The sequence below is a fragment of the Tubulanus polymorphus genome, chromosome 6 (genome assembly GCF_964204645.1).
Source record: "Tubulanus polymorphus chromosome 6, tnTubPoly1.2, whole genome shotgun sequence".
NCBI lineage: Eukaryota > Metazoa > Nemertea > Palaeonemertea > Tubulaniformes > Tubulanidae > Tubulanus > Tubulanus polymorphus.
Window position 1 is genome coordinate 22,488,653 of NC_134030.1, and position 13,328 is coordinate 22,501,980.

Consider the following 13,328-nt stretch of genomic DNA (forward strand, 5'->3'; position numbering starts at 1 on the left):
CACCGGCACTGAACGATGCAAGATTCGACTAAAATCTTTTTTCCAAAGAACTAAAGACGTACCTGAAGTAGGACGTATCCTAGTGATTCGGGCATGATGGTACTGGCGACGGTCGCGTAGCTGAGAACACTCGGTACGTGGTACGGGAAATCGTAACGTTTCGTTTCGCCCGGTAATTTCGAACGTTCTCCCAACTCTAACAGCGGCGGTAACCGATCCAGACACAAGTCCAATGACGTTCTCAATCGATACATGTTTATCTCGTTAAAAGCGACGGTGGCGACTTCTCCGTCGTCCAGTTTAAACGTGTCGTATAGTCTGTTCAACTGTTCTATGAATTCATGAGCGCTGCAAATAGAATTAACATTTATATCAGTTTGCAATATATAGACTTCATTTAACATGTGCATGTGGGTCAACAGTAAACATGTGCATGTTTATTAGCGCTCAAGGTTCCTGCTCTTCATAATCGACGACCAAATTCCAAGACCTTTCTTCCCAATTTACAATTTTATTTCCTGACACTTCACTCTGAAACTTTCCGCATATTGAGGGATCTCGTCGGAGATGATGATTATTAGGGCCAAAAAAAAATTACTCAATAAAGACTAGAAAACATGATAATATTGTTATTCCCTACATCCCATGACTTTTACTGACTCCAGTGCTATCTAAAGACTTCGAAATTTTCTGACTTTCAAAAACCTGGAAAACTATTTTCAAATTCTCTGATTTTGGGAAATTTTTGCTGACCGCAGGAAGCATGGATGGTAAACAGTGTATTGATATTGATAGAGCAGTAATTTACCAGCCGTCATTGAAGTGTTTTTCAGCGCTGTGATGCATCGCTAACCCGTCGACGCTGGCCGTATCACACGTAGACATCTTCTCATCCAACCAATCAGCAAATCCACTCGGCACTGTAACAATATTACAACACTAAATAGATACAGTCATTTACTATAACTCGCAACCAACTACAGAACCATTAGATAAGATATCTAACTTGATTCAGGAGTGCATAAGTGCGCCCAATGACCCAGTTTTTAAGTTCTGGGCAACTGTACAACTTGAGCTTTGGGCAGAAGATCGTCATTAGTTCCAAAGCCAAGCTGATAATGTAAAACTAGTCTTAACTTTTAAGAACACTTTTAGTCGCGACATGCAACTGATCCTTGGGCTATAAGGTTAAGGAGGCGTGGTTTCTGAGATTTCGAAACAGATGAACTTACCGATATCCTTCGGCGGTTTCGGTATTTCCATGTTTCCCAATCGGATGCTGTTTGAACCGTTTCCGATGTTGCGTAACACGTAACCAACAACGGAATCGATGTAATCTCGATCCCAGTCGGAACACACTATATTTCCGTAAATCACCTGCGGAAAAAGTTTTATTTGAGAATTAGAAAGTGGGTCAGTTTTGATGGATAACTTAGGTAAGTGGTTGGATTTTTGATTCTTGCCAATGCCCCATTTTTACTTTAGCCATCGTACACGGGCTGCAGTTGCTCAAAAGTTGGTTAAAGATAACCGGTGGATGAATACTATAGCAACAATGAACTTTGAATTGTCGCTATGTCAACTATCCACTGGTTAACTCGTAACCAACCTTTGAGTAACTTAATGACTACACCTGGGTCAAATTTTCTTTTTTTCGTATCATTTGCCCTGGAAACCAAGACCCCAAAACTCCGGACCCAGACTCACTGAGTCAATGTTGAAGTTGGTTTAGACAAAAACTTAATATCGAATGAAATGAAAAGTAAACTATAACTTGAAATGATGAATTCAGAAAATGCTGGAGTCAGTTGCACAAATGTTTCCTAAAATATCTAACTAGCAGGACCTTGTTTCCAAAGTTGTGAGTTAGATTTAAGTCTTCATCACTTTCAAATATTCAACTGACTGAGCTAATTCTATGAATGAAGATATGAACAGCTCGGTCATGATGAATGTTGTATGGAACTATGCTGTTTTAAATTGTCATGTATCCACTATGTACAACTTTTGAACAACTGACCCTGAAAACAATATTTCAACATCGAATTGCCACCTTTGTATTGTGTTGTATTGACGTTTCATCTTTCAATAGTTTGTTGTGGCTGGAAACTTGATATCTCAGTTTTATGATCGATGAGTGATACCTCTACCGGAACAGAACAAAATGTTAGAACCAACAGGTTTTATATCTGAGTGTGAAGCATTTCTGAATAAGAGGGGGCTTTTTCTTGACAATAATGGAGACAGCATTCCGAGGACTGTTCCATTGACAAATAATAGGGTGGCCAGTTTTCCCTGATTTTTCCATGTGATAATTCAAAATTCCCCCTGAGTCACAATGGGAGGAATTTCTAGGTTTAAAATGTTACAATTAATTCATTTTTCATTGAATCACGTATCGATAAAGAAACACATTACATCATCCAAACTCCTATTCCAAGTTTTTAGTAAAATTTGTTAAATTCCTTGATTCTTCCAGATTTTCCAGGTTAAGACAATCATTCACAATGAAGAAGGGATTTCATTGACAATCAGATGATGGGTTTACGATAACGCAAATAAACTTACTTTCGATATTTTATCCCAGAGGGCGTTGACGTCTGCCTCTTGTTGAAGTTTCGCCGCGTCGAGTACGACGAGCGCCGCCTGGTGGATGTGTTCCGCACTAAACGGATACCACTGACTCAAACCGCGACAACCGAACATCTGCCTCGCTTTCAACATGCCGTGAATGATGGCGAGTCCGTAGAGTAACCGGTGTGAGTCGGCGGACTGACCGTCGAATTCCTGAACGAACTCAACCGGTAGAGTTCGTAAACTACTCGATATAGCTACAATTACAACATCAATGATGTCATAGGGGGATTTATGGAGGCAGACATGGAATCTAGTTGGAATTTAATGGTGTCATAGGAGTAGTTTTGAAGGCAGACATCTTTTCTGGAAGTGTCTATAGATCAAATCACTAGAAGGCAATTTGATGATGTCATAGGGGGATTTACGGAGGCAGACATCTTTTCTATTCTAGAAGTGTCTATACATCAAATCACTAGTAGACAATTTGATGATTTCAGAGGTAGAGTCCTGGAGGTCAATCTTTAATTGAATTATCTATGATAAGATATAATCTTATGATGTCGCCCACAGAGGGATTTATGGAGGCAGACATCTTTTCTGGGAAGTCCAGTTTAATGCTGAAATGTATTTCCTGAAATTGCAGCTACAACAAACAATATTTACCGATGGTGAGTATATTTTTCAGACTCGGATAATTCAGATTGAGAGTTGCCTCCTCCTCTTGCTGCTGCTCTTGCTGCTGCTCATCCTTCATCAGATCCAGCGTGATGCTATCCCACGCCAGTACGTGTAGATGCTGCAGCAGGTTGTCAGGGATGCTGTCGCTAGGTTCACTGACGATCCAAACACAGAATTTGCTGCTGCTGCGTTTTCCGTCGTCCAAACCTTCTACAAATACAAAAATTCCCACAATCCTCAAAAACTACTTCCACGTTCAGCGGCAAGAATTCCTGCCAATATGATTGTAATGTTTCTGAATTCCTCTAGATGGCGAATTGGTGCAAAAATACATTGTCGCTTCACTTCAAGATTAACAGTTTTCAACAGGGGTTCCATACATACCTCTAACTCTATTAACGCGATAAAGATGATAATACAGTTCTCTATAGAACTCAACCGGTGCCAGATGCAAGTCCTCAATAATCACCCAGCTATCTTCCTTCTCGGCGGTATCTATAGCGACGTCGACTCGCAACGTTAAACCTTCCGTTATTTTCACTGTTTCCACATTTATCGAACATTCCTACAAAATAAAATAATTTGCTGAGTTTTTTTTAGTTTTTTCCCGATTCCTTGATTTGTCTAGATTTTTCTGATTCCCAGACTTTCCAGGTCAGTGGCGCCACTCTGATTGTACTTACTTTAGCGAGCTGTTCCAAGATGGCCACCGGAGACTGCGTCAGTTTCAAACTGGAGACGGTATGATGACTGTTCTGTACAGGAGGTAACAGCACTAGGATCCCGTATTGACGAGACGCGGCCATCGTTTCCATGATACTGTGCAGGCGCGGGCTCGACCCCGTCGATTTGATCGCCAGGTGGCGCTTCAGATATTTCAACATGGCCGTCGGTAATCGATCGGGACGCAGCATACGAATTATTATCAACTGATGCACGTCCGATAAACTATTTTCAGCGTCCAAATTATCATTTTTACCTGAAATCAAGAGAACAATATCATTCAATGAGGATTCTGCAGTCAACTGTGGCAAGTGAGGATCCACCAGGTGTCGTTACTGTGAAGTAGGACACTGAAGTCAGATATCTACTTAGATTCAATAGAAATCTATCCGTAATTCCTGAATTCAATCATTGTCAAAAAAAATCGATATTGGAACCCTAAACATCAATCTCAGTTTATCTATACTAGAGATGGGATTTGTCTGGATTTTTCAAATGATGGGCTGAAAATCTAGGAAATACAAAAGTTAACCAGAATTTTGGCGATTTTTAAACTGCGAATTAAATCTCATTCTTACCGCGATCTTTGCCAGCCCCGGTCGCGGACGATGTTGGATTATTTTCAGAGATGGGGATCGGTTCGTTTTCGGGTTCTTCACTCTTGTACCAGGTTCGCCAGACGTCGGGTTGTTCCGCGATCTGCACGCACAAGTTCGACAGCGCCCCCGGTAGACACGAGATCGCGAGGATCTCCTCCCATTGGTCGCTCGGGATCCAAGTGGGCGTCGCCTCCTGACAGTCGAAATCCGCTAAACTCAACTGTATATTCAAACCAGGATTCCCTGAAATTCAACAAAGATAATTTTAAAGGGTGACCGCCACTTTTATTTCCTAACATACACGTTTTGCCTGATTCATTCAGAATTCAATGAATTAACACAGTCAAATGTGTAAGACATAGACGGAAGCTGTTTGATTTTAGCTGTGTGATCTAGCAATCTCAACAAATTACTCTGGAATGTTCCCTGATTTCTTTGAAATAGATGTACGATTTGATGATGTCATAGATCTTATGATTTCAACTATCTTTTCTGCAACTATTTTTTTTTAATTCCGTCAACCCACTGAGCACCAAGCAGGTCATTATTTGCGGGTTTTCTTTTCTGCAATGGTCTATAGTTCCAACTACCATTTAATTTGATGATGTCATAGGGAGTTTTATGGGGGCAGACATATTTCCTAAAGTGGCCAATAGATTTAACTTGATGGGAGATATTATGAGGGGGTAATTTGAGGAAGATTATGTACCTTGCGTAAGGAGTGAAATTTCACTTTCGTTGAAACAATCGTCGGTTTCTGATTGGATATTCAAACACAGCATCGTAGCGAATAGCAGACGATCTTCTTCATATAAACTCCTATAAATAGATCGAATCAATCAACACCAGTTTCAACCTCAACCCGCATCCACAGTTAAAACCAGTCTGAGGCCATGTTAATTCTGTAGTCAATCTTACAACTTTAAGACCAGTCTAAGCTCATCTTGGGTCTTAAGTCAAGATCCGACAATTCAAGACTTGCTTAAGATTTGACACCACTTTTAGACTTGATTAAAATATTCTCAATCAAATTGGTCCAAAAAAACTGGTCTATTTAGTGATGATGTTCAATGTTATGTCAATTTCGACCCATTATTTTCGGACTGGTTGCCACACTTACTGATTAACGTATTCGTAAACCGATGACGTTAAATTCTCGATGATCTCGTCGACTTGCTCCGCGTTCAAACTGACGTATTCAACTCCGTCCGACGGCAACGTCGTGATCTGCTCGATTTGATTGGTCGGCGAGAAATCGCGCGATTGGACGATCGCTTCCTCGTGTAACTCGAGAACGAGGCTATCGTCGACCTCTAATTGGGTCGTTTTTTCTCCGAGACGTCGACTGCGAATCTGTTCTAGAACGTGAGACCGACTTTCGGAATCGCGAGCTTCGATCACTGCTCGAATAAACGATTCTTCACCTAGGAATCAAATCAAGGAAACTACAGAGGTTGTGCACATCATAGTTTGTTTGCCCACCAAAGAGACTGAGTGCTGGAGACTGACCTTACAACAAAACATAATTAGGGCATTTACAAGCTCGGGTCCAGGGGGACTTGTATAAGTCCAACAAAATATTTTTTCATCTTTTCAACAAAGATAATTGGCACTCAACTGGGAGGATGCCTATTGCCCTTGTGGCATCAAAGTGCCCTTTTCGGATGTGACAAGTTCTTCAAAATTAGCTTCTGGGTCCCGCCCCTGAAACTTTTGAGAATCTGTCATCTAAATCATTAATTGGTTTGGTGTAGTTACATTATCTCTTACAGAAATCAATGGCTGTATGACCTCTACAATAATCACAATCTCACCGTTCAAAACGACATTCGGATAGAGCTCAACTGGAGCTCAACCTGTCGTTTATACTTACTGTCAATGTTAGGTTCGGTATCACGAGCTTCTTCGATATCCGTTTGAGTCGGTTCTTTACTGAGTAATTCAGCTGCTGATTTCTCTTGAGTCACGTGAACTGTACTCATACTGTCCAAACGTTCCTTCACATTCACATCTTTCAACTGTAATAACACCCAGACCAGAAAACAACGTTATACAACTCAAACTCAGAGCAAAAAGACTAACTTTAAATACAATGACACATTCATGAGTAAAGACAATGGATTAGATAACAGTCACTCAGGAATTTCGCATTTTATTCTATCACCTAAAAGGCGAAGGCCATATGATTTGACTGTCATCTGCTGGAACCTGAAGGTTATTTGACTGGTCATCTGCAGCAAGGTGAAGGCCATTTTACTGGTGATTCACTTCATGTTGAAGGTAATTTGACTCATTTGCAGCAAGATGAAGGCCATTTGACTGATCACCTGCTGCAAGATGAAGGCCATTTGACTGATCACCTGCTGCAAGATCAAGGCCATTTGACTGATCACCTGCTGCAAGATCAAGGCCATTTGACTGATCACCTGCTGCAAGATCAAGGCCATTTGACTGATCACCTGCAGCAAGGCGAAGGCCATTTGACTGGTCACCTGCTGCAAGGTGAAAGTTGTTTGATACAGGTCAAGCAAGAGGAGAGGTATTATTTACCTTATATTGTTTTTGTACGAAGAATTTGGCCGGAGGTTCGGTGCCGACAGCTTGATCGAACAGAGTGAGGAAATACGATAGATTGAACCGGTATTCCCGTCGGATACTGACTAAACTACGTATAACGTTATATAACGTGGCTCCGCGACGAGATATCGCGAATAATTCATCTTTTAATTCGTCCAAATCGTTGAGAACTTTCTGCGTGTTCGAATACAACTCAGACACCTAGAATAACATAGCAATAATTACTTGATAATTACCTTTCCATGGAAAACTTATTCCAGTTTATGAAAACAATTTCAAACAAAGTGAAAGCTAATTCAGAAATAGGCAGTTCTTCCAAGGAAAAGGCTTTACACGAGGGGCAGGATCCAGTTACACAATTTTCGGTTACAAGAACTCCAGAACCCAGTTCCACAATTCTAGATCCAGTTCCACAGTTCTGGATCCAGTTCCACAGTTCTGGATCCAGTTCCACAGTACAGGATACAGTTCCACAGTTCTGGACCCTGTTCTACAGTCCCATACTCAGTTTCATGGTACAAGATCCAGTGATCCAGTTCCATAGTTCTGGACCCTGTTCTACAGTCCCATACTCAGTTTCATGGTACAAGATCCAGTGATCCAGTTCCATAGTTCTGGACCATATTCACATTTCTCAGCTAAAACCACAGTCGATTAAAATCTAACCTGCGTTAAAAACATCGGAAATGAACTGGAACTACAAAACCAGGTTCAAGCATCAGTTGCAAAGTCAAAAAAAAGAATGAATTCATTTCTGCATTATTTATCCTAGACTCAAATGTTGACCAAAACTGTGAAACCGGATCCAGAGATTTCAGAAATTATTTCCCATCAGAATTCAGAGGGAATGAAGATCTAAAATACCGAAGACAAACCTGATCTTTAACGTTGAACGCGTCGCCGATAACAGCCACGTCTTCATCCAACCACAACGCTTTCGAATCGGCGTTTTTATAAATCTGCAACTTGACGTACGCGACCAACTTCACCATCAATCGTTTCAGATCCTGCAGCGTGTTCAGCGCGAGTTTGTGTTCGGCGAACAGTTGCGGGTGCAGACGCGCGAACGCTCGAGTCAACAGATCCTCCATCAGAGTCTCGGCAGACGTGCCGTAGTTGATCAACGAAACGGACGACGCGACGTACGGAGTCAACTCCGGTTTGGGGAGCGACGTCGATAAGTACAACTGGAAGTTTGGATTGCATAACAATCGGCGCCCGCAGAATTTAACCATCCTTAATTCTATAAATACAAACATTAATGAATGAATGAATGAATATATGATATATAAACATGTATGAATAAATGAATGAATTCTCAATAGATATTAGATTGTGTAAGTAATTAGAATAATATAGAACATTGACATAATCTAATTTATTGAGTGGACACCGCAAAGTTTAAAGACTGTACCAAACGATGAGGGGGGCCGCAAAAGATAAATTAGTTTTCATGAAATATGAATTCAGTAAAATTATGATGATTATCATCATTGAAATGACTGTAGAGACAAACCTTCATTTTGATCGTTCTCGTGAACGACGTTCCGGTGTGAAATCAGAGGTAACAGCGAACTATCGATTTCCTCGGTGCAATTCTTTATCAGTAACGGTCGGCCTTTAATGATACACTTCTCGATACTGACTCCAAACTGAGGGTCACTCCTAGACGAAAACACAAATTAACCATATATGATCCATTTATTGTTGTTTGTTTGATTTGAATATATCAATTCATTTCCGATGTTTTAACCGTAGTCTCTATATATCTCAAACCGACGTCTGCAGAACTGTCGGTCCGGGGGTCAAGGTTTAACTATTCCGGCAATGAATAATCCACAACCCTTTAAACTAAACACAATCATTGAAAATTACAACAAATTTTTAAACCTATTCTGGTATTTTTTTATTTCTAAAGTTGAAGGTTATATTTTACTCTGGAGATTTAGAATCAAGTTCATTTTCTATGTTTCTCCATATAGTAACCTGTTGAAGCTGAAGCCTGTTTTACTTGGGTCAAATTTAACTGTAAATTCTCATTTTCTATTATTAGTTATTCTAAAAATCTAAATAAAATGCCGGGCCTAGTCGCACAGTAATGGCCATCTTTGCTGTATAGCCAATCTAACCAGTTTTAGGATTTTGTACTCAAGCCACAACTGTGCAACAGGTTCAGGGCGTTTAGAATAGCAGACCTAATTCAAAGTTATCGCTTGGATTTGACTTCAACTACAAGCACAAAACTGAGAACTGAGATTCTCAAACTGGTTCATTAAAGCATGCACGATAACATAAACAACTACAATATTACTGAAGGCTACAAATTATACTTTAAGCTGAGACGAGAAGATACACAATATCCGTGTATGATGATGACGAGAGAAATCCCACAATAACGAAGCCAAGATTGAAAAATTCTATATCAGAATGATTGTATTTGAAGAGCGACGTTTCGGCTAAACACTATTAGCCATCATCAGGCGTACTGATGATGGCTATTTAGCCGAAACGTCGCTCATAGAATTTTTCAATCTTGGCTTCATTATTGTCGGAGTTCTCTCAATACTTTAAGCTACCGCAGTATTAAAAGATGAATATTTTCTGTGAAGATTTCCATTGAAAAGTGGAGAAATTTAGAAAGGGGATTCGGGAATTTGAAAGAGCTATTGAGAAGTTAGAAGCTATAGACTGCTGATACATTTATATCTATAGTATAAATTATACCTCCATTTGTCGTGTTCCATCGGGGAACCTACCGGTAGCATACTGTACCGACGAGAAAAACATACATCAAATAACTGACACTTTGTTGTTCGATTACATCATAAACTTTTTCCGCAGAGCAGGTGAGTCAGCTGGGAGTTGCAGTTAGCTAGTTGACCAGTTCATAACTATTGCGGTCACCATTAAAACCGTATTGCAACCACTAATCTACTTTAACCAACTATCAAGCAACTGGCCTGAACTTCAAGACAAGGATCTGGACAGGGTGGCCACTTTTATCTGACTAGTTAATTCCCTGACGTATACAGGGTCTGATCTAAGCCACTAATGAAAGCCACTTGCCCGGGGGTGGAGCATATCTGAAATTTCGCTTGCTCCCTCCAAAAGCTACTTGCCCTCCACTGGCAGTCTGATTTGTGGCACTATCATCTGTTGTATCGACTGGGAAAAAAGCTTTGAGACATAAAATTGCACTAGCCCGGGGGACAAGTGATAATGATAACCTATATGCCCTGATGATAATATACTTGTCCCGGGCAATCGGACAAGTGCTTAGATTGGACCCTTTATACATGGTTTTTTCTGATTTAATCTGCTAAGAATCCAATCAATTAACAGTCAAATACTTAAGACATAGACAGAAACTGTTTAACTTTACACGCGATCTAACAATCTCAACTAATTTCCCCTGATTTTAGGTTTTTTTTTTTTTACAAAATTCCCCGAGTAATCCCTGATTTCCTGTGGCACCACCCTGTCTGGAGCTATAGTTTTTATAGTTCGACTCAAATGACTGATTTTAATTGAACAGTAAAACTATAAACCCAGATCTATGGAACCGTTGGTTGCTGGTTTTACACAAAACACTTAAACTCAAATATTTAGTCGGTGGGTCGAATTTTAAGTTCAGTTACGCCCGTACCTGGTATCAATGTCAAGGTCAATCAGTTGTTTCTCGTGCACGGTCGAATTTAACCAGTTCAACCAATCGATACCGTCGCCGACCGGATCAATCAACAATGGCGGCCGTTGCCACGACGACACCAATAACGCCGAATTCTCCATTTGCCGCGGTCCCAAATCTTAAATTCAGAACAAAAATTTGATTACATATCGTTATTAAGTGATTAGGTATAGAATCTATGAATATGGACCCAGTTCCACAGTTGTGAGTTAGAGTTAATTCCGAGTTGAAATCAGTTATCTCTTGAGCCAAATCTTAACTCACAACTGTGGAACTGTGGAGCTGGTGGATACAAGATGTATGTTCTGAGTTGGCTTCATAAGACCCAGGGAGTCAAACTAGAGCTCTTACGAGGGCAAGACGTATTCAAGAGATAGACGCATTTTTGTGCAGAGATTGTAAAATAAAAAGACATCGAAATATATATTTTTGTTATATGATCTAAAGGCAACTCAACTACATTTATGACAATGGACATCAAAATTACATCATTGTGCATCAAAATTTCATCATAAGGATCCCTGTTTAGCAAAAAACCCAAGCCAAATACAACAATACGCTAAAAACTCGAAATAATAATTTATCACATAATTCTAAGATCAAATATTATCTTACCGTTTTTAAGCCATTCTTGTAATTTAGTTTCTCCGACGATCAGTTTGATTAAACTGCGTATATAGTGGTTGTATTCCTCAATAGTTAACGCCGGTAAAGAATTTTCACTTTCCGCGTATTCGAAATCATCATTCTCAACACGGCTGCCATCTTGAAATATACAATCGAAATTATTCTGAGCTGAGTTTAATTGATACGGGTTCACAATAATCATAGCTAGGAACATTTTGAATCATGTCAGTTATTACTAAGGTGTCTCATTGTTACTATTGTGGTAGTCACCCAATTTACCTCCAAAGGGAACTTTGGAAAACAGTCTTTGAAACCAGGCCCAGTTTCACAAGAAGGTTTTAACTCTTATTAAATCAGTTTAATTTCTTTGTTAATTCAGTTAACTTTAAATCGATTTTCAACAATTAACTCGGGTCTACAGTTATTTCATTCAAAGAGTCAAAATTAGTTCATTCTCCATTAAGTCAACTTGAACTTATTAACAGACCTATTCAACAAGGTGTTGGTTTAACTTACCGGTGGTCGGGGTTTTAATTGGAGGTTGGATCTGTTTTTCCGATTCTTCAGTTTGATCTTTCTCCACCTGTTCCTGCTCCTGCTCCTGCTCCGAGTGTTTCGAGCCGTGCTCCGATTCTGGAGTTTGTTTTCCGTCGACTTTATCATCCGTCTGCCCGTCCACATCCGTCTGCTTTGCTTGTTCTAATTGCTGATCACCCTGAAGAATTCCGAAAGACTTATTTCAATTTCAACCAGTAAACTCTATGAAATCACCACAGCACATTATTGAGGGAAACCCATAATATCAATTTAAACAAATATCATTGTTTATTTCTTAACATTTCGGGTGGAATCCTTCCACCAGTCTTCAGAGTTCATTCGAAAATGTTTATTTCAATTATACTCTGAAGACTGGTGGAAGGATTCCACCCAAAACGATAAAATCATTAGAAATGATATTGTGGGTTTCTATCGATGATATTCATCAAGACTTGAAAAAGTTTCAACTATTTATTACCTCAGGGCCCAGTTTCACGAAAAGGATAAAGGCCTAAATCGATTTAAGATAAACTGAATTAATGAAGAAATTAAATCGATTTAAAAGTTAAACATTTTTGTGAAACTGGGCCCAGAACTGTGGAGCTGGATTCAGGATCTAGTTCCACAGTTCTGACGTAAGTCTGACTATCAAAGTAATAAATAATCTCATATCCAATAGTTGTAAATTTTAGAGTAATATTTTCTCCCTGAAACTAGACTAGTTTAATCAGCCGTACCTGCACACTTCCTGTCTCCGATCCAACCTCCTTTTCAGCGTCCTCCTTTTCGCTGCGATCCGTTTTTTCGACTTCATCGTTTTCCTCGACGTCGTCCTCTAGTTCTCCGTCGGAACTTCCGCCCGCCGAGAACAATTGTTCGCTGTCGATTCCTCGTGAACTGACGGCAGACGCCTCGTCGAAACTCCAGTCTAAAACTCGACCTGTCATCAAAAACAAATAATGATAATGCGAGAAAAATTATATGTCATGTTGTTAGCAATAGAACTGAGTAAGAAGATTATGGTGTGAGGGCAGAAAGAGGCAGAAAGGAAAAAGACAGTAGTAAGATTTTGTTTGGGTGCAGTTTTCCATAGACTAAAGACCAAGGCTAAGGCCATCAAAGTTCTATAGCTAATCTAACAGCATAAGACCAGTCTTAGGGTTAAAGACCACTTTTGGACTAAAGTCATGATTATGGAACCGGCCCCAGGAGGGGGCTGCATTCAGTAAGTGTATGGCATTGTGGCTGCTGTAGTAGCAAGGTTTTCTATCCCGCCCCCTCCCCTAAAAAAAATAAAGACAATTTAAGCTTAATTTTGAAGT

General features: G+C 39.9%; 1 protein-coding gene across 1 annotated transcript in view; it reads right to left on the bottom strand.

Annotated features, from left to right (window-relative positions):
* Positions 1–13,328, bottom strand: part of LOC141907855 (uncharacterized) — an 81,784-nt gene that overhangs the window by 4,928 nt on the left and 63,528 nt on the right. The window contains exons 72-90 of the mRNA XM_074797599.1: positions 12,744–12,946; positions 11,986–12,184; positions 11,458–11,607; positions 10,801–10,960; positions 9,879–9,920; positions 8,671–8,819; positions 8,030–8,397; positions 7,128–7,355; positions 6,451–6,595; positions 5,698–6,001; positions 5,287–5,396; positions 4,557–4,820; positions 3,939–4,234; positions 3,640–3,820; positions 3,241–3,465; positions 2,569–2,831; positions 1,233–1,377; positions 809–920; positions 63–348 (exon numbers count right to left, since the gene is read on the bottom strand). Coding sequence (XP_074653700.1) covers positions 63–348; positions 809–920; positions 1,233–1,377; positions 2,569–2,831; positions 3,241–3,465; positions 3,640–3,820; positions 3,939–4,234; positions 4,557–4,820; positions 5,287–5,396; positions 5,698–6,001; positions 6,451–6,595; positions 7,128–7,355; positions 8,030–8,397; positions 8,671–8,819; positions 9,879–9,920; positions 10,801–10,960; positions 11,458–11,607; positions 11,986–12,184; positions 12,744–12,946 — 3,830 coding nt within the window. The remainder of the gene's footprint in view (positions 1–62; positions 349–808; positions 921–1,232; positions 1,378–2,568; positions 2,832–3,240; positions 3,466–3,639; positions 3,821–3,938; positions 4,235–4,556; positions 4,821–5,286; positions 5,397–5,697; positions 6,002–6,450; positions 6,596–7,127; positions 7,356–8,029; positions 8,398–8,670; positions 8,820–9,878; positions 9,921–10,800; positions 10,961–11,457; positions 11,608–11,985; positions 12,185–12,743; positions 12,947–13,328) is intronic.